General features: G+C 41.2%; 2 protein-coding genes across 2 annotated transcripts; one reads left to right on the forward strand and one right to left on the reverse strand.

The window, feature by feature from the left end:
• Positions 1–4,319: 4,319 nt before the first annotated feature.
• LOC125722343 (serine/threonine-protein kinase PLK3-like) lies at positions 4,320–6,924 on the reverse strand. Its single transcript, XM_048998492.1, has 10 exons — positions 6,703–6,924; positions 6,485–6,580; positions 6,271–6,387; positions 6,059–6,188; positions 5,799–5,877; positions 5,601–5,696; positions 5,164–5,362; positions 4,875–4,998; positions 4,650–4,782; positions 4,320–4,467 (listed from the first exon to the last, which is right to left on the reverse strand). Exons 1-10 carry the CDS (start codon positions 6,907–6,909, stop codon positions 4,458–4,460), a joined length of 1,191 nt encoding a protein of 396 aa, XP_048854449.1. The 5' UTR covers positions 6,910–6,924; the 3' UTR covers positions 4,320–4,457.
• A 1,700-nt stretch (positions 6,925–8,624) lies between these two features.
• Positions 8,625–12,352, forward strand: LOC125722342 (serine/threonine-protein kinase PLK3-like). Its single transcript, XM_048998491.1, has 10 exons — positions 8,625–10,036; positions 10,159–10,254; positions 10,352–10,468; positions 10,551–10,680; positions 10,862–10,940; positions 11,043–11,138; positions 11,377–11,575; positions 11,741–11,864; positions 11,957–12,089; positions 12,272–12,352. The coding sequence occupies exons 1-10, from the start codon at positions 9,830–9,832 to the stop codon at positions 12,279–12,281; spliced, it is 1,191 nt and encodes a 396-aa protein (XP_048854448.1). The 5' UTR covers positions 8,625–9,829; the 3' UTR covers positions 12,282–12,352.
• Positions 12,353–21,093: the final 8,741 nt, after the last annotated feature.

The raw sequence follows: 21,093 nt of genomic DNA on the forward strand, positions 1-21,093 counted from the left end.
CAACATCCATAACATACACTTCTTCATGATTCTACTCTTTCCAGCTGTCGGATTAGGCCGTGGTGGCTTTATGGTTAGGGAAGTGCACTTGTAGTTGAAACACTGTAGGTTCGAATCCCCGACCAGCAAAGCCTCACTGAGATACTGACCCCCAAGTACTGCTCCCTGGGCGCTGAATTTGCTGCCCCCTGCTATGTCACATATGGGTTAAATACAGAGAATGCATTTTGTAGTTGTGCACCATGTGCTGTGGTATGTTGACAATTAATTGCTAAATTCTAATTCGAAATTAGGCAGTCAATCCCTGCAGTTCCTTCATGTTGCAATTTTGCAGGCAGGGCATTGTCAGCGATGTCTTTTCCTTTTCTGTGTTGGATCCAGGATCTCATCGTTTCAGACGGTCCTCCCACCACCTTTGACATGGCAGCTGTTGTCACATGTTGAGACAGAGCTCTGCTCACTAGGGTGACGACTAAAGGATCTACACAGCAGAAGATTAGTATCAGAGTCAGAATAATCACAGCTCCTAAGAAAAGCCCTTTCATAACAGCTTGCTGCCAACCTCCCCACATATCATACCACCAATCCAAACATTCCTGTGTGTTGACCTGCACCTCTTGCCATTTCACCCTGAATCCCCTGTGATTTAACACGCGGAGGTGTACTCGGTCTGCTGGGGAGATGACTGACTCCCCCTGGTCGGTGCTGTCTCTTGTCATCTGTGCTGCCTCCTTGTCCTGTTTGAATATAGCTTTATATATTTCGGTTAGACTCCTTATGTACTTCAACTCATGCAAATCTGAAGACCATCCATTGTGAAAATGTCAACCGGTGACTGAGGTGCTTCAACAGTAAAGGAGAGATTGCATGCAGAGCTGATATTCTATAGCTTCTTAGTCTAAGTAAAAATAAAATTTTCTCGTCATATAAGAACCAAGTCTCTGGCTGGAAATTTCCACAAAAGAGCCATTTAGTTATTTCTAGAAAAATATACAGAGCCAATGAAGGAACCAGATGTCACAGTAACACAGGTCTGCCCTGGTGCCTTAGGATACGTCTGTCTAAACATGAGTGAGGAGATGGATGCACAGTTCTATAGAGGCCTCTGAGGAGAAAAAATGATCCCAATATTATGTTGAGAGAGATGGTTAATTCCGTTTTAATCCAGACTGGGTTCAGAGCACCTGTTCTGCCGTTGATCTTTTGCATGCGTGTTACCATGTATTAGTTTACTCTGAATTTTGATTACTTGGCAAACTAAAACATTTTTGGTCGTATTTTTTTATTCCTAAATTTAAAGTAATTGTACAGTACAATAATATGTTTTCCCCGCCATGCTTTGTCTTGCTTCTGCAGGTTATGCTTGCATTGAACTTGCTTTGTAGAAAATAAGTGTCATGCCCGGCTCATACGCTCCTCGTGTGTGCCACGCCACCTGATTACCCACGTGTGCTTCCCTGATCGTCTCCTGCTGTGTCCAATTACTTTGATTAGTCCCGTCCTATTTAAGTGTTGATCTTACCTGTTCCCCGTGTCCGTCATTGTAGTTTGTTGTGGATCTTGTGTGGTTTGATGTTCCCTGCTCCCTGCTCCCTGCTCCCGATTCCCTAATTAAACCCCGAGTTTACCCCGATCTCGACCTGTCTGCCTGCTCCTTTCACGCCTGCCCACACGATCGCCGCTTACCGCCGTCCTGCTCGCAACCGCTACGCCGTGATCGTGACAGGGGCCATTCGCGAATCAGTTCTGAATGGTGCACAACCTTAGTTCTTATGTTAAATCATGTTTTTTTTTTCTGACAGCCCAGATAAATGAAATAAAAAAGAATTTTCTTTTGTTGCTTAAGAATTTTGCACAGTCCTATATACAGTATAGCAATTTTTAAAGCTTTTTTTTTTTCATTTCTTTTAAAGAGGCTGCAATAAGTAGCATTAACATCTGTATAAAGAAAAGGCTAAACAGAAATGTAACAAACTGCATAATGTGATGTAGTGCATGTTCATGTATAAATGTAACAAACTGTATATGATGCAGTGCATGTTCATGTATAAATGTTTAAATGTAACAAACTGTATAATAATGTGATGCAGTGCATGTTCATGTATAAATGTAACAAACTGTATAATAATGTGATGCAGTGCATGTTCATGTATAAATGTAACAAACTGCACAATAATGTGATGCAGTGCATGTTCATGTATAAATGTAACAAACTGCACAATAATGTGATGCAGTGCATGTTCATGTATAAATGTAACAAACTGTATAATAATGAGATGCAGTGCATATTCATGTATAAATGTAACATCAGGAGGGGTCCATCACAGCCCCACCACCATCTCTTGTTCAAACCCTTTGGTCTTCTCATTTTCATTAGTAAGCTCCCGATCACCGTAACTGATCTGCATTTGAGACATTTTTCCCGCATCTCATTTTCACAATAAGCTGATAATACTAATAATACTACTGTAATGATAGTATTACAGTAGACTTACTCTTTAAAGCCAGATGGCAGTGGTCACATACTGATGAACGGTTGGGCAGCAAATGCATTTAATGTGGCTAGATAGCAAATAAACTGATTCACCATTTACTCTCATTTGCATCAATTAAAATGTTTGCTGGAAATGTAAATGTAAGCAGTAAAGCTACATTTTACGTTCTTTAAGAAAGTTTAAGAAAGAACAGTTAAACTGTATTTTGAGTGTGGTTAGAAGATCCAGTATTTCAGAAAACTTAAGAATTGTGTAATATGAGAGACTAGCGAGTCTAATATCAGACTGACTGCGCTGAGCTTGTCTGAGAGAGATGATTAGCGAATGGCCTCCCACAGTGTCTCAGCACTCCGTACAAAGAACTTCATATGCTCAGCATATGTTCCTGTTTATCTAATTGTTCTTATTTTAACTGGCTGTGAAGGAGTAAATGAATAAACTTTGCCTGTAGAGTGAACTGGTTACTATGGTTCGGGGCAGCTTTTATTAGACATTGTAGACACCACGTTAGTCTATCAAGAGAGTAAGACCGATCGCTAAGGGTGTCATCTGAGTAAAAACAAAGTTACCTCAAAATAGCCAACCAATCACGAGCCAGTACGCATCAATGCCAACATCTGATTGGAATGCACCATTACTATGCGGTGAAAGGTTAATAGCTAATCACTGATAAACTCAAACACGAACAGCATGCCAAGCAGACTATCTGTTCCCTTCCCTCCATGTTGTCCTTCCAACTGATTGCTCAATGACAATATTTTAAAATGTGGACTTCCTAATTACTATAACATAATTTCTATTTGTTAGATTGTTGTTGCGATTACTTTTATTGTTATTGAATGTCATATTTATTTATTTATATGTTATTCTTGTTATTTTATTTCTTATTGATTAAAAACAAAGTCATTGAGAAAGAATGAAATTCTGTATTTTTTCTATTTTTAGATATTCATTATCTTACAGTCGCATGAATGAATGAATATTCATTCATTACTTTACATCTTACAGTCCCAATAAGAGTTAAAACTGCAACCCCCCACCCACCCATCATTCTTTCTTTACTTTCCAGCCCAAAATAATTTCTACAACATAAGTAAAGGACAACTATCAGTAACACGTAGGTACATGTAGGATTTTCCGTTGTTAGTTGTCCTGTACATACGAAAGTAGTCTTCCAGCTCCTGTCAAGCGCTCATTTTCGGACACAAAATACATACTGTGTGACAAAATGCATTATTCAATGACAAAATCAAGTAATGCCTTGAATTTTGTCCAGAGAAAGACATACTACAGTTACATTTTGTCCACAGAAGCATAAATACGTTACTGTCTTTGGTGCCCCGAAATCAACAGGAATGTTTCATTTTGTACACAGAACTGATATTAGCACCTAGCATATCATGTTCAGAAGGTTGAATGTATCTGCTTTCGTGAATGAAAAAGGGCATTTCATCCACAAAATGCATTTTGTCAAAGAAACAAGTTCATTGCGTGCAGGAAATGCACTTTGTGAGTGAAAGAAATGCATTTAGTAGAGGGGCGTAGTACCTTCCAATAACCAGGAGGTGGAGAGCCAACTTTGATTTTGGTAATCCCAATTGACTTTGGCACATATAGGAAAATATAATTTTCAAAATAACATGAGTCTTATGCAATTTACCCAAGTAATACAAGCTCTTTAGGTGACACACAAAGAATCAATTCCCATCAACATAGTGTCAGAACACATATACTCAGTGACCAAACAATTAAGCAGAACAGACTGAGTGGTGAAAATGAAATCTGCATGAGATTGTCTAGTGTGTTCTTGGTATGAATGTGGCCATAATCATACAAGAAAAAAACTGAATCCATGCCTGAATGCTTGAAACACAAAAGAACTTTATTGAAACAGGAGTGGACAGGGAGCTGGGGGAGGCACTCAGGTGTGGGGCGTCACTGCACTTGCTGAGTACAGCCTGCCTACAGGTCCCTGTGTAGAAAAATAGAGGTTTTCAGTTAACATGGCATTCACTAGAGTTCAAGGACGACTACACTAATATTCAATATACCCCAGCTTTATCCATGCAAATCACCAAGACAAGCTTAAGCTACAGAATGGTAACAGAGATGGAACAGGACAAGGATTCACTATTGTGAACAGCATATCTTTACCTCAACCACTTTGACCAACTGGACCAGGTCAATTTGTTCATTGGTCTGTTGACATCCTCTAGAACACGGAGTGACTCCACAGGCTGGGGGATCTCAAGTCCACTCTGCTCGGCATCCTCCCGTAAAGGCTCAACTGCGAGAAAGCATGGATTTGCCAAGTCATGCATCTGAGCCTGAGGAACTGAGAGATGATCTACTAGTAGGATTTATGTCGATGGAATTTACCTCTGGATCGCTTTTTTCGTATCAGGCGCATGAAACGGTTGAAAATCTTTTTGAATGGGTTGACTGCTTTATGCTTTGGTGGTGTATTGCAGCTACTAGCTGGCAGTGTCTTTGGAGTGAAGCCCTAGGGTATTAGTTTAATATGCATCAGTTAAGCAAACCAATTCCATACATCCATCCATGCATCCATCCATCTTTTGTTACTGTAATTTTAAAGGAAGGGTAAGTACCAGTGACCTCAGCAGACCAGCTAATCATCCACATCCCACCAGTTTGCAAGTGGACCAACCTTTGTGAAGAACTTGTGGCGACGGACATTCGATAGTGACGGGCGATCCCGTGGGTCGATTCTAAATATCTTGCCCATCAGTTTCCCAGCTTCAATAGAGAGATTCTGCGGTAGAATAAATTTGGCTTCCTTTATATTCTTGAGCATCTCCCAGTAATCGTCAGCGTAGAATGCGATTTCCCCAACCAGAAGCTGGTACCTGTAGTAAGAAAGGCAGCAAAGGTGTTTGAGGTCTTTCACATTTGACATAAAAATGCTGTGCTTCCAAAAGAGCAATTCCTTTCAGCTGTGTGCCAGTATTCATTTTTCTTTTCTCTTTCAAGAAGAAAAAAAAACATATTTATGTATGTTAGACACGTGTCTTCTTAAAATGTTAGACAGATTTTATTAGCCATGCTGATCTTTGGCCGGGAGGGGGGTTGACAGGGTATGCGTACATGACACAGCCCAGTGCCCAGACGTCCGCTTCCGTTCCATGGCCCTCTCGTTTCCACACTTCTGGAGCCATGTAGACGGGAGTACCACACACTTCTCTACAACACACACAAATGGAAAACGTTAAGCGCACATGTGCTTTAGCTTGCTGTATAAACAAATTTGAAAGCTTAGCCAGGAATTCTGCAAAAAACACCTACTTCTCCCTCGGCTTCAGCTTGACCGCCAGTCCGAAATCCCCAATTTTCAGTTCCATTTGGTCATTGATAAATAAATTTTCTGAAAGACAAACAAATTTGCATTAAGGATAGACTCAAATACTTTGCCAAACTGCAGACTTTACCAAATTGATAAATTAACACTACACAGAAATCCAGACGACCTACACTCGCAATGCCATGTGAAATGCCAGCATTATTATACAGAAAATTGAGTAAAGCGTGAGTGCATGTACACATACCCAACTTGATGTCCCTGTGGACGTAACCTTGCCGGTGGATGTATGTTAACCCTGAAATCAGCTGGTTAATGTAGTATCGCACTTCGGGCTCAGTCAAAGTCCCCCGAGCTTTTAAAATGTCACCGAGTGTCTGGGCAGGGAGAAACAGGGGCAGCCTGATCTATCACAAAGTCTTTGCCTTAGTAAGACGTCTACAAAAGTCAGGGACTCACCTGCCCACTGCACAACTCCATGAAAATATACATGAATTTGTCATCTTCGAAAGAGTGGGAGAACCCCACCACATTCTTGTGCCGCAGTGTTTTTAAAATCTGTACTTCTTCACAGACCTGAGTGAAATGTCAAACACACCATCTCATAAAGTAAAAGGGAAATGCAGATAAACTGAAAAGAGGGATGACATCAAGCACAATCCATACCACATACCTCCTCCACTCCCCAGGAATATAGCCGGATGACCTTAACAGCATAGGTGTCGCCAGTTTCAAGATCGGTCATCTTATAGCATTTGCCACAAGCGCCCTAAAAAACATGTCCTCAATATGTTAACAATAAAGAACATTTCTGACTGACCCTGTTCAAGCATCTCCTCTCTGCAGAAAAATATCAACTGCGATCACTTTCTACAACATTGTGGTGCACACCTGTCCCAAAAGCTCATCCCTGCCGTAGGACCTTAATGTCTTGGGATCTACCAGAATCTCAGGCACTTCCGATGCCATCTGAGCGCGGGAAGGTTCACTGACAGACATGATTTCACCAGAAGAGAAGCGCGATCCGTAACTAACCCGTGGAATACTCGAAATGGGTAGTGAGCGCTCGCGTTCTAAATTACGTGTACACTGCGTCATCAGTCTTAGAACGCGGCCAAGGCAGCCACGCGTTTCGAACTTGTTAGATGGATTACGTCACCACATTGAAAATTACATGGACGGAAAAAGAAGTGAACTTGCTAAGACAATGCAACTAAACACGGATAAAAACTTTTATTACAATCAACTTTATTGAAGAAAAAAAATGTGTACACCAAACATTCAGTTTCGGTAATGCAGTAACACATGCTCGGGAGTAAAGCCTTAGAGCAGAGGCCAGGCGGACCGCGGTCCGGGTCCGTACCCAGAAGCTGTCCCATACGGAGCTGGACCGATAGTGAAAACAAAAGGTTATGATTTAGAACCTGACTGGGCGCTTTTATTTTGTCGGCGCAGCTTTTATAGTCTTTTCGGTAGCGGTTTAGCACTAGAACCGCCGTTTCCCACGCCAACGAACGTTAACTGCCAAGCAAGACGCAACTCGCCGTATGCAGCCCTGTCTTTGCGCTAATGTGCCATTAGTGTTAATAGCACCAGCGAAGCTACTGGTGTTCCTTGTTCCTAACAGAGTGGCTTTTCTGTCCTGAAATCGTAAAGCTTTCAAACACAGCATGTATTATATAACATGTTGTTTATTGGTGATTTCATGCTCGTCGAAGTTTCCGCTTTTTAACAACTGTATAAAGTAATGTTATTTATTATATAAATCAACTCAGGTGAAACAAATGTACGTTTCCAGGGTCGCCGAACCTCGTGTATCTGGCGTGAGACTCACGCTTTCAGACTCACGCAGGAAATCTTACCGCAAATCTATATTATTTCATTATAAACCAAAAATGTTATACGTCAAAAATGTAATTACACGATTAGATACCTGAAAAAGTCAGGTATCGGTTACATGCAATGTTGATACAACTATTAGGCTACTAAAATATACCACATTAAATAGTTAGACATTTTGATCTTCTGAACCTTTGCTTCAAGAATTTTCTCTAACTGGATGTCTTTACATTTTAGTTGAATACCCCTGCCAAAGGCAGTTGGCTTAATACAATTTTAGTTTTTCTTTTTTTTCTTAGAATAGTAAACGGAAGATCGTACACGCTCTTGCTGCAAGGTGCTGCAGCCTAACGCATCGAAACAAACTATATTACACTAAAGATCGCACTATTCTGCGCGGTCGTGCTGTTAATATAGGCTATTGTACATTCTAAGCAATTGCCCAGGAAACAAAAAAAACTGACCTTTTGTATGAAAGCAAATGTCCAACAACCGCTTTCTTTACTTCCGTCCCTCTTCCCTCTCTTTATTCCCTTTTCGTTTTTGAAATCCCGACTTGTGTCGCACACTGTTCACGTGTAGCATATATCTAGCCAGATAGCTAACGTACTTTGTAAGTAGGTAAAGTCTAAGCTGCTCCAACATTCGGGCTTGGTGAAGTAGGTTGATATCTTGTCTTCCTGAAGAAAGACGCCGATTTTCACCACGCAGGAGGGCTACATTGAGATCAGTCCCACTTTCAGCTGTTTACATTTATTTACATCCATGCACATTGTTGTAACGGAATGTAAAGTGCGGCACCTGACAGACAGGTGAAATGCGCACCAGAAACGATAGGTAAAAACTCATTTTATACACGTGGATAGGACAAGGTTACCTAAACTACGCTCCTTTGGAAACCATATATAAATTATCTCTATGGTATATATATGGGAATTATCTCAGTGTAGGAGACCCTCTTACGTGGTGAAAATCGGTTTAGTCCAGATTCGGGGCCTTTCTTCAGGAAGACAAGATATGAACCTAGTTCATTAAGCCCGAATGTTGCAGCAGCAAACTTAACGGCTTAGACATTACTTATACAGTACGATATGCTTGTTAGCTAGCGGGCTAGATATTTGCCACACGTGAACAATGTCCGCCCCAATTCGGGATTTCAAAAACGAAAAGGGAATAAAGAGAAGGAAGAAGGGCGGAAGTAAATAAAGCGGTTGTTGGCCGTTTACTTAAAATTCTTGAAGCAAAGGTTCAGAAGATCAAAATGTCTAACTATTTAATGTGGTATATTTTAGTAGCCTATTAGTTGTATAAACATTGCATGTAACCGATATCTGACTTTTTCAGGTATCTAATCGTGTAATTACATTTTTGACGTATAACATTTTTGGTTTATAATGAAATAATATAGATTTGCGGTAAGATTTCCTGCGTGAGTCTGAAAGCGTGAGTCTCACGCCAGATACACGAGGTTCGGCGACCCTGGAAACGTACATTTGTTTCACCTGAGTTGATTTATATAATAAATAACATTACTTTATACAGTTGTTAAAAAGCGGAAACTTCGACGAGCATGAAATCACCAATAAACAACATGTTATATAATACATGCTGTGTTTGAAAGCTTTACGATTTCAGGACAGAAAAGCCACTCTGTTAGGAACAAGGAACATCAGTAGCTTCGCTGGTGCTATTAACACTAATGGCACATTAGCGCAAAGACAGGGCTGCATACGGCGAGTTGCGTCTTGCTTGGCAGTTAACGTTCGTTGGCGTGGGAAACGGCGGTTCTAGTGCTAAACCGCTACCGAAAAGACTATAAAAGCTGCGCCGACAAAATAAAAGCGCCCAGTCAGGTTCTAAATCATAACCTTTTGTTTTGACTATCGGTCCAGCTCCGTATGGGACAGCTTCTGGGTACGGACCCGGACCGCGGTCCGCCTGGCCTCTGCTCTAAGGCTTTACTCCCGAGCATGTGTTACTGCATTACCGAAACTGAATGTTTGGTGTACACATTTTTTTTCTTCAATAAAGTTGATTGTAATAAAAGTTTTTATCCGTGTTTAGTTGCATTGTCTTAGCAAGTTCACTTCTTTTTCCGTCCATGTAATTTTCAATGTGGTGACGTAATCCATCTAACAAGTTCGAATCGCGTGGCTGCCTTGGCCGCGTTCTAAGACTGATGACGCAGTGTACACGTAATTTAGAACGCGAGCGCTCACTACCCATTTCGAGTATTCCACGGGTTAGTTACGGATCGCGCTTCTCTTCTGGTGAAATCATGTCTGTCAGTGAACCTTCCCGCGCTCAGATGGCATCGGAAGTGCCTGAGATTCTGGTAGATCCCAAGACATTAAGGTCCTACGGCAGGGATGAGCTTTTGGGACAGGTGTGCACCACAATGTTGTAGAAAGTGATCGCAGTTGATATTTTTCTGCAGAGAGGAGATGCTTGAACAGGGTCAGTCAGAAATGTTCTTTATTGTTAACATATTGAGGACATGTTTTTTAGGGCGCTTGTGGCAAATGCTATAAGATGACCGATCTTGAAACTGGCGACACCTATGCTGTTAAGGTCATCCGGCTATATTCCTGGGGAGTGGAGGAGGTATGTGGTATGGATTGTGCTTGATGTCATCCCTCTTTTCAGTTTATCTGCATTTCCCTTTTACTTTATGAGATGGTGTGTTTGACATTTCACTCAGGTCTGTGAAGAAGTACAGATTTTAAAAACACTGCGGCACAAGAATGTGGTGGGGTTCTCCCACTCTTTCGAAGATGACAAATTCATGTATATTTTCATGGAGTTGTGCAGTGGGCAGGTGAGTCCCTGACTTTTGTAGACGTCTTACTAAGGCAAAGACTTTGTGATAGATCAGGCTGCCCCTGTTTCTCCCTGCCCAGACACTCGGTGACATTTTAAAAGCTCGGGGGACTTTGACTGAGCCCGAAGTGCGATACTACATTAACCAGCTGATTTCAGGGTTAACATACATCCACCGGCAAGGTTACGTCCACAGGGACATCAAGTTGGGTATGTGTACATGCACTCACGCTTTACTCAATTTTCTGTATAATAATGCTGGCATTTCACATGGCATTGCGAGTGTAGGTCGTCTGGATTTCTGTGTAGTGTTAATTTATCAATTTGGTAAAGTCTGCAGTTTGGCAAAGTATTTGAGTCTATCCTTAATGCAAATTTGTTTGTCTTTCAGAAAATTTATTTATCAATGACCAAATGGAACTGAAAATTGGGGATTTCGGACTGGCGGTCAAGCTGAAGCCGAGGGAGAAGTAGGTGTTTTTTGCAGAATTCCTGGCTAAGCTTTCAAATTTGTTTATACAGCAAGCTAAAGCACATGTGCGCTTAACGTTTTCCATTTGTGTGTGTTGTAGAGAAGTGTGTGGTACTCCCGTCTACATGGCTCCAGAAGTGTGGAAACGAGAGGGCCATGGAACGGAAGCGGACGTCTGGGCACTGGGCTGTGTCATGTACGCATACCCTGTCAACCCCCCTCCCGGCCAAAGATCAGCATGGCTAATAAAATCTGTCTAACATTTTAAGAAGACACGTGTCTAACATACATAAATATGTTTTTTTTTCTTCTTGAAAGAGAAAAGAAAAATGAATACTGGCACACAGCTGAAAGGAATTGCTCTTTTGGAAGCACAGCATTTTTATGTCAAATGTGAAAGACCTCAAACACCTTTGCTGCCTTTCTTACTACAGGTACCAGCTTCTGGTTGGGGAAATCGCATTCTACGCTGACGATTACTGGGAGATGCTCAAGAATATAAAGGAAGCCAAATTTATTCTACCGCAGAATCTCTCTATTGAAGCTGGGAAACTGATGGGCAAGATATTTAGAATCGACCCACGGGATCGCCCGTCACTATCGAATGTCCGTCGCCACAAGTTCTTCACAAAGGTTGGTCCACTTGCAAACTGGTGGGATGTGGATGATTAGCTGGTCTGCTGAGGTCACTGGTACTTACCCTTCCTTTAAAATTACAGTAACAAAAGATGGATGGATGCATGGATGGATGTATGGAATTGGTTTGCTTAACTGATGCATATTAAACTAATACCCTAGGGCTTCACTCCAAAGACACTGCCAGCTAGTAGCTGCAATACACCACCAAAGCATAAAGCAGTCAACCCATTCAAAAAGATTTTCAACCGTTTCATGCGCCTGATACGAAAAAAGCGATCCAGAGGTAAATTCCATCGACATAAATCCTACTAGTAGATCATCTCTCAGTTCCTCAGGCTCAGATGCATGACTTGGCAAATCCATGCTTTCTCGCAGTTGAGCCTTTACGGGAGGATGCCGAGCAGAGTGGACTTGAGATCCCCCAGCCTGTGGAGTCACTCCGTGTTCTAGAGGATGTCAACAGACCAATGAACAAATTGACCTGGTCCAGTTGGTCAAAGTGGTTGAGGTAAAGATATGCTGTTCACAATAGTGAATCCTTGTCCTGTTCCATCTCTGTTACCATTCTGTAGCTTAAGCTTGTCTTGGTGATTTGCATGGATAAAGCTGGGGTATATTGAATATTAGTGTAGTCGTCCTTGAACTCTAGTGAATGCCATGTTAACTGAAAACCTCTATTTTTCTACACAGGGACCTGTAGGCAGGCTGTACTCAGCAAGTGCAGTGACGCCCCACACCTGAGTGCCTCCCCCAGCTCCCTGTCCACTCCTGTTTCAATAAAGTTCTTTTGTGTTTCAAGCATTCAGGCATGGATTCAGTTTTTTTCTTGTATGATTATGGCCACATTCATACCAAGAACACACTAGACAATCTCATGCAGATTTCATTTTCACCACTCAGTCTGTTCTGCTTAATTGTTTGGTCACTGAGTATATGTGTTCTGACACTATGTTGATGGGAATTGATTCTTTGTGTGTCACCTAAAGAGCTTGTATTACTTGGGTAAATTGCATAAGACTCATGTTATTTTGAAAATTATATTTTCCTATATGTGCCAAAGTCAATTGGGATTACCAAAATCAAAGTTGGCTCTCCACCTCCTGGTTATTGGAAGGTACTACGCCCCTCTACTAAATGCATTTCTTTCACTCACAAAGTGCATTTCCTGCACGCAATGAACTTGTTTCTTTGACAAAATGCATTTTGTGGATGAAATGCCCTTTTTCATTCACGAAAGCAGATACATTCAACCTTCTGAACATGATATGCTAGGTGCTAATATCAGTTCTGTGTACAAAATGAAACATTCCTGTTGATTTCGGGGCACCAAAGACAGTAATGTATTTATGCTTCTGTGGACAAAATGTAACTGTAGTATGTCTTTCTCTGGACAAAATTCAAGGCATTACTTGATTTTGTCATTGAATAATGCATTTTGTCACACAGAATGTATTTTGTGTCCGAAAATGAGCGCTTGACAGGAGCTGGAAGACTACTTTCGTATGTACAGGACAACTAACAACGGAAAATCCTACATGTACCTACGTGTTACTGATAGTTGTCCTTTACTTATGTTGTAGAAATTATTTTGGGCTGGAAAGTAAAGAAAGAATGATGGGTGGGTGGGGGGTTGCAGTTTTAACTCTTATTGGGACTGTAAGATGTAAAGTAATGAATGAATATTCATTCATTCATGCGACTGTAAGATAATGAATATCTAAAAATAGAAAAAATACAGAATTTCATAAACTTTCTCAATGACTTTGTTTTTAATCAATAAGAAATAAAATAACAAGAATAACATATAAATAAATAAATAAATATGACATTCAATAACAATAAGTAAGTAAATAAATAAGTAATCGCAACAACAATCTAACAAATAGAAATTATGTTATAGTAATTAGGAAGTCCACATTTTAAAATATTGTCATTGAGCAATCAGTTGGAAGGACAACATGGAGGGAAGGGAACAGATAGTCTGCTTGGCATGCTGTTCGTGTTTGAGTTTATCAGTGATTAGCTATTAACCTTTCACCGCATAGTAATGGTGCATTCCAATCAGATGTTGGCCTTGATGCGTACTGGCTCGTGATTGGTTGGCTATTTTGAGGTAACTTTGTTTTTACTCAGATGACACCCTTAGCGATCGGTCTTACTCTCTTGATAGACTAACGTGGTGTCTACAATGTCTAATAAAAGCTGCCCCGAACCATAGTAACCAGTTCACTCTACAGGCAAAGTTTATTCATTTACTCCTTCACAGCCAGTTAAAATAAGAACAATTAGATAAACAGGAACATATGCTGAGCATATGAAGTTCTTTGTACGGAGTGCTGAGACATTGTGGGAGGCCATTCGCTAATCATCTCTCTCAGACAAGCTCAGCGCAGTCAGTCTGATATTAGACTCGCTAGTCTCTCATATTACACAATTCTTAAGTTTTCTGAAATACTGGATCTTCTAACCACACTCAAAATACAGTTTAACTGTTCTTTCTTAAACTTTCTTAAAGAACGTAAAATGTAGCTTTACTGCTTACATTTACATTTCCAGCAAACATTTTAATTGATGCAAATGAGAGTAAATGGTGAATCAGTTTATTTGCTATCTAGCCACATTAAATGCATTTGCTGCCCAACCGTTCATCAGTATGTGACCACTGCCATCTGGCTTTAAAGAGTAAGTCTACTGTAATACTATCATTACAGTAGTATTATTAGTATTATCAGCTTATTGTGAAAATGAGATGCGGGAAAAATGTCTCAAATGCAGATCAGTTACGGTGATCGGGAGCTTACTAATGAAAATGAGAAGACCAAAGGGTTTGAACAAGAGATGGTGGTGGGGCTGTGATGGACCCCTCCTGATGTTACATTTATACATGAATATGCACTGCATCTCATTATTATACAGTTTGTTACATTTATACATGAACATGCACTGCATCACATTATTATACAGTTTGTTACATTTAAACATTTATACATGAACATGCACTGCATCATATACAGTTTGTTACATTTATACATGAACATGCACTACATCACATTATGCAGTTTGTTACATTTCTGCTTAGCCTTTTCTTTATACAGATGTTAATGCTACTTATTGCAGCCTCTTTAAAAGAAATGAAAAAAAAAAGCTTTAAAAATTGCTATACTGTATATAGGACTGTGCAAAATTCTTAAGCAACAAAAGAAAATTCTTTTTTATTTCATTTATCTGGGCTGTCAGAAAAAAAAAACATGATTTAACATAAGAACTAAGGTTGTGCACCATTCAGAACTGATTCGCGAATGGCCCCTGTCACGATCACGGCGTAGCGGTTGCGAGCAGGACGGCGGTAAGCGGCGATCGTGTGGGCAGGCGTGAAAGGAGCAGGCAGACAGGTCGAGATCGGGGTAAACTCGGGGTTTAATTAGGGAATCGGGAGCAGGGAACATCAAACCACACAAGATCCACAACAAACTACAATGACGGACACGGGGAACAGGTAAGATCAGCACTTAAATAGGACGGGACTAATCAAAGTAATCGGACACAGCAGGAGATGATCAGGGAAGCACACGTGGGTAATCAGGGGGCATGGCACACACGAGGAGCGTATGAGCCGGGCATGACACTTATTTTCTACAAAGCAAGTTCAATGCAAGCATAACCTGCAGAAGCAAGACAAAGCATGGCGGGGAAAACATATTATTGTACTGTACAATTACTTTAAATTTAGGAATAAAAAAATACGACCAAAAATGTTTTAGTTTGCCAAGTAATCAAAATTCAGAGTAAACTAATACATGGTAACACGCATGCAAAAGATCAACGGCAGAACAGGTGCACTGAACCCAGTCTGGATTAAAACGGAATTAACCATCTCTCTCAACATAATATTGGGATCATTTATTCTCTTCAGAGGCCTCTATAGAACTGTGCATCCATCTCCTCACTCATGTTTAGACAGACGTATCCTAAGGCACCAGGGCAGACCTGTGTTACTGTGACATCTGGTTCCTTCATTGGCTCTGTATATTTTTCTAGAAATAACTAAATGGCTGTTTTGTGGAAATTTCCAGCCAGAGACTTGGTTCTTATATGACGAGAAAATTTTATTTTTACTTAGACTAAGAAGCTATAGAATATCAGCTCTGCATGCGATCTCTCCTTTACTGTTGAAGCACCTCAGTCACCGGTTGACATTTTCACAATGGATGGTCTTCAGATTTGCATGAGTTGAAGTACATAAGGAGTCTAACCGAAATATATAAAGCTATATTCAAACAGGACAAGGAGGCAGCACAGATGACAAGAGACAGCACCGACCAGGGGGAGCCAGTCATCTCCCCAGCAGACCGAGTACACCTCCGCGTGTTAAATCACAGGGGATTCAGGGTGAAATGGCAAGAGATGCAGGTCAACACACAGGAATGTTTGGATTGGTGGTATGATATGTGGGGAGGTTGGCAGCAAGCTGTTATGAAAGGGCTTTTCTTAGGAGCTGTGATTAATCTGACTCTGATACTAATCTTCTGCTGTGTAGATCCTTTAGTCGTCACCCTAGTGAGCAGAGCTCTGTCTCAACATGTGACAACAGCTGCCATGTCAAAGGTGGTGGGAGGACCGTCTGAAACGACGAGATCCTGGATCCAACACAGAAAAGGAAAAGACATCGCTGACAATGCCCTGCCTGCAAAATTGCAACATGAAGGAACTGCAGGGATTGACTGCCTAATTTCGAATTAGAATTTAGCAATTAATTGTCAACATACCACAGCACATGGTGCACAACTACAAAATGCATTCTCTGTATTTAACCCATATGTGACATAGCAGGGGGCAGCAAATTCAGCACCCAGGGAGCAGTACTTGGGGGTCAGTATCTCAGTGAGGCTTTGCTGGTCGGGGATTCGAACCTACAGTGTTTCAACTACAAGTGCACTTCCCTAACCATAAAGCCACCACGGCCTAATCCGACAGCTGGAAAGAGTAGAATCATGAAGAAGTGTATGTTATGGATGTTGGACTGCAGCACTATCAGTTAATATTGGGGAAAGCGCCCGGCGTTTCCACGCCAACTCCACACTTTACGAGACACACACTTTATAGTTTTACTTGCAAGGGTACCCACACTCACTGCAATGCAAACTACAGCAGAATGTGTTACAAAGGGTGGTTCCCCTTGGCTCCTTTATTTATAGTCAGTGGGAGGCGCAAGAGTCACGCAGAATAGGGAGGTGAGAACAAGAAGAGAAAGTTCTGGTTTTGCTAAGGTGGGAATGCTATTATTAATATAATCTAAAGAATGAGGGTAGAGGAAAACAAAATAATGTATATACATATTTACATTCATTGCTGATCATACAGGAGTGATAACAAAATGATTAATAACAGTTTCTTCAGCCTAACAGTTAACCTCCCCATTTATCTATGGGAGTTCATTATACGGCAATCCTCTCCACTACTTTACGACGATCCCACTATAGGTGGGATCTGAATCTGAGTGTTTGTAGTTCATGAACTATGCCAGCCATGGACCCTGACAGTGGGCCGAGCCTGGAATGTTCTCCATGTGTTGTCAAGGGCTTTCCTCTGCTTTCCCCCCCAGTCTAAAAATATGCCAAGGTTAATTTAAACATTTAAACACAATGACTTAAAATTGTTCGCACACACTTCTAAACATTTGAAGAAGCCAAACAGTGACTAGAACATAGAATACATGCCATAGGTGAATTGGAGTTGAAATTCGACATCAAGGTACAAATGGGTCACACAGAGGATACCTTCTGCATCGCCCAAGAAGGGATAGCATCGCTAGTCCCAGCCCTGAGACATGGTGATGAGGCAGAATGAATATTCTTCTGTGACTCTGGCTTGGCAGTTGCACAACATTTTACTGTAATATGCCTCTCGTTTGTTTACTTTTTGGCTTTGTCCTTTAGTGTGTAATGACTGTTCAGTAGTGTTTATTTAAGCCATAGGCTTGATGTATGATCTGAAAGCAGTGTTTGTCTTTGGGCAAAGATAATATACTGTAGGTTTGAGAAGATTGTTTGATTTTGCAGGACGAGTGTAAGGTTTTGTGAGTTGTATTTGAGCGTTTGTGCTTAGTGGTTTGATTAAAGGAGAGGAGATATAAGGAAATGTGTTTTAGCAATTCAGAAAAACTTTCTTGGGATAGCCTCTTTATTTATAAATGCATTACCACCCATGGGTCATAAGAAACATTTTGTCACACAACATCACCACACATGCTGGGAAAAAAACTATTATTCACACACAAAACACCATAAGAAATTTCAAGTTGCACTGCCACAACCTCTATGTGTTTTTCTGCAAATGCCACTCTGTGAAACAGATTCGGTCTGCAACTATGTAGAGTGGCACAATGCATGCTAAGCATTTGTAAATTGTCTTGTGGCTTAGCTTCTCGGAGTGGCAGTGCACACAATACTTCCTGCCCTGTGTGGCCTTCAGCCTGGAGTCCACAACAGAAGTGTCAGTGATGGCCACTGGGACGCACATCTGCTTCTGTGGCTCTGGAAGCACTGCTGCTGTGTCCTGCTGCGCCCGAAAGCGTTTCTGTGTGAGAGGCCTCTGCCTCTTCTGGCGATGACTGTAAGGATGATGAAGCTTTGGGGGCTAAAACAAAGAAAAAGGAAAAATATTTAGGATCTTGGCAACAAAAATATGTACATTTTCTTTATGCAAACGAAGCCCGACAAATGCCCCACGTAACTTTGCCCAAACAAAGCCCGACAAAGGCGATGCGTAACTTTTCCCAATGTACCACAATACAATTATCACCAAAGCAAATGTTAATTATGAATTGCTGAATCACAGAATTATAAAAATCTATAGAATTGAAGAGCAAAATGTTGCATCCTCTCCGTGCAAAAAAGCGTCCACCTCCATCGAATCAACGGAGTCAGCGATGGATGCCTCACTTCCAAAATCTTCTTCTGTGCTTCCTCAAACATGAACGTCTTCCGAGCCATTTTTCTTCACTCAAAAATGTTGTGCGAAAATAATTGGGAAAACTCACCGAGATTATCTAAGCAATGCGAACTCGAGACACTCCCACAGATACTGCGCCGGCAGAGAAGCATTTGCGCGTTTCTGTCCCCAGTGCGATTAACAATGGCGAATCAGCACATCCCATACCATTTCTCAAACCTTAGACACACCTCTATTGGACAGAACAAGTGACACTGTAATTTGATGTTCATACAAAAAGTTTATTATAGTGAAACATAACCATGGGCAAAGGTTCAGTGCGTAAAAATTGATATGCTTGCAGGGAAGCAGAGCGTATATTTTAAAAATACTTGACAACGAAGAATGACAGTGATTGATTCGTATACATAGGAGATCAAGCTTTCAAACGAGGGTAACTTTTCATTCAGTGGTTTTCTTCAAAAACTCTGGAGATGAAAAACAGCACGTGTTTACAGAATGCTAACTGACATTTTTCTGCGATGAGTGAGCAAGCTATTTGAGAGCATGACAGTCATTTTTATGGGAAAATGTGTGTTTTGTCTTTTTTGGAATTTAACAAGCGGTTTTTGTTTGATCTTACACGTTTGTTTCTTCTATTGGAGGTCCTTTTACTCTATTAAAAACTTGGATGTATGTGTCCAAACCACTAGAGGGCGAGTTCTGACAAGCCTATAACTGTCCTGAGAAGTTGTTTGAATGCACTTAATGCCTTGACATTTGTTGATGTGCGTGTGCTCTGCTCGAGCAGTAAAGGGGAGATCGCGTGGGCAACCTCATGCTGGGTCCATGCGCTGTGTGTGGGGTGAGTAATGGGGGAGACCTCATGCTGGGTCCATGCGCTGTGTGTGAGGTGAGTAATGGGGGAGACCTCATGCTGGGTCCATGTCCTGTGTGTGGGGTGGGTAATGGGGGAGACCTCATGCTGGGCCCATGCGCTGTGCATGGGGTGGGTAATGGGGGAGACCTCATGCTGTGATGTACGTGGACATAAGCCTCCTCAGGACACGGAGAACAGACAATCCTAGGGGAGAGAGATACCCTATTGGAGATAGGTGCTAATTGTTACTAACTGGCCAGCCCCATCCTGCAGGACACGATAATATCAGTATGTGTCAATCATGGTCATTATTGCTGGCCAATATTACATGTTTATCAATATTAGATCCCTATCAGTACTTCTCCCTGACCATCATATATGTTGGAAGATAGATGAATGGAGTTTTTCAACATGCAGACAAAAGCATGCCATTAGAAATGGGAACAATATATAAATAATATAAATGGTGTGCTCTGTTGTGAAAGCTATACATTCTATATTCAATGTACAGGGTCTGTTGTGTGTAGTACTCATGTGTCAAAGGTGTACTGCGTCAATGAAAATGGTACATTGTTTGGATATCTAGGGCTACTTCAAAGCGTGACCTGGGTGAGGTAGAGATCAAACAGGGTCTAACATGAAGCAGGTATTGTTCTCTCTGTGTGGTTTTTACTCTTTGCAAAGTGAGCCCAACACAGTGCAGTCAGTGGGTCAGTCTTCCTGAGCTGCATCTAACCAGTGGAAACATCTGCAGCACTGCAGAGAAGCACTCAGCAGACAAACAAACCAAAACAGCTTACAGCTGTATGTCACTTTTCAAGACTGGGACTGAAATAGACAAGACAACAGGGTACAGCTGGGTACAATCAGGGAAGCACATGTGGATAATCAGGGGGGCGTGGCACACACGAGGATCGGGCTCCGTAAAATCCCATGATTCAGTCTCAGAAGCACTGGCTCCCCTGCCCTCCTCTGAACATTATTAAAGCTACACCCTGAACACTCTGTGTGACTGACATGAATGAGAAGCATCTTTATTCATAATCTCTGTAGCGGAGGTCAGAATACAGAGTGTCATTATTCCCGTCTTTCTTCTGTCTCCTGGGTTTTGGCTTCTTAAGGTTCAGGGCAGCGTAATTCAGTGTGTCCTCGTCATGGCACTGTGGAGACAAAGATGGCAGAATTGGATGGATCAATTCGGTTTGCTATCACTTACATGTACAAATTGCTCTTAAATGCTGATCCCAGGATGGAAGTCAGTTGGAATTTTTTTGCTGATTTTGATACCATACCTGCTTATGTGACCATTCCACTTTTGATAAATCACTGTTTTTCTGATCTGTTTAAAATATACAATAAATTAACATATATAATTTCACACAATATAACAATTCAATGGTAGGATAATATTCCTAATTTTGGGAGGAAATTAACACTTAGTAAAAATTATTTCTGTCAATTTCAGTGTATGTTTGGATATGTGTTGTTTAGTACTGTATGATATGTTATGTATAGTAGAAAAGCTATACAAATATTTCAAGAGATTTGAAGTGTCACAACAAGGAAAGGAACAACCTGTGGACTGGAGTAAGGTGAACGGAGAGGGCAAAACTTTGAGGCAAAACTTTGACAGTTATTGGGAAAACCAAATGCAACCACGAGGGATCCAAACAGGAGAACAGGGAACAAGCAGGGGAAAGAC

The sequence above is a fragment of the Brienomyrus brachyistius genome, unplaced genomic scaffold (genome assembly GCF_023856365.1).
Source record: "Brienomyrus brachyistius isolate T26 unplaced genomic scaffold, BBRACH_0.4 scaffold38, whole genome shotgun sequence".
Taxonomy (NCBI): Eukaryota; Metazoa; Chordata; class Actinopteri; order Osteoglossiformes; family Mormyridae; genus Brienomyrus; species Brienomyrus brachyistius.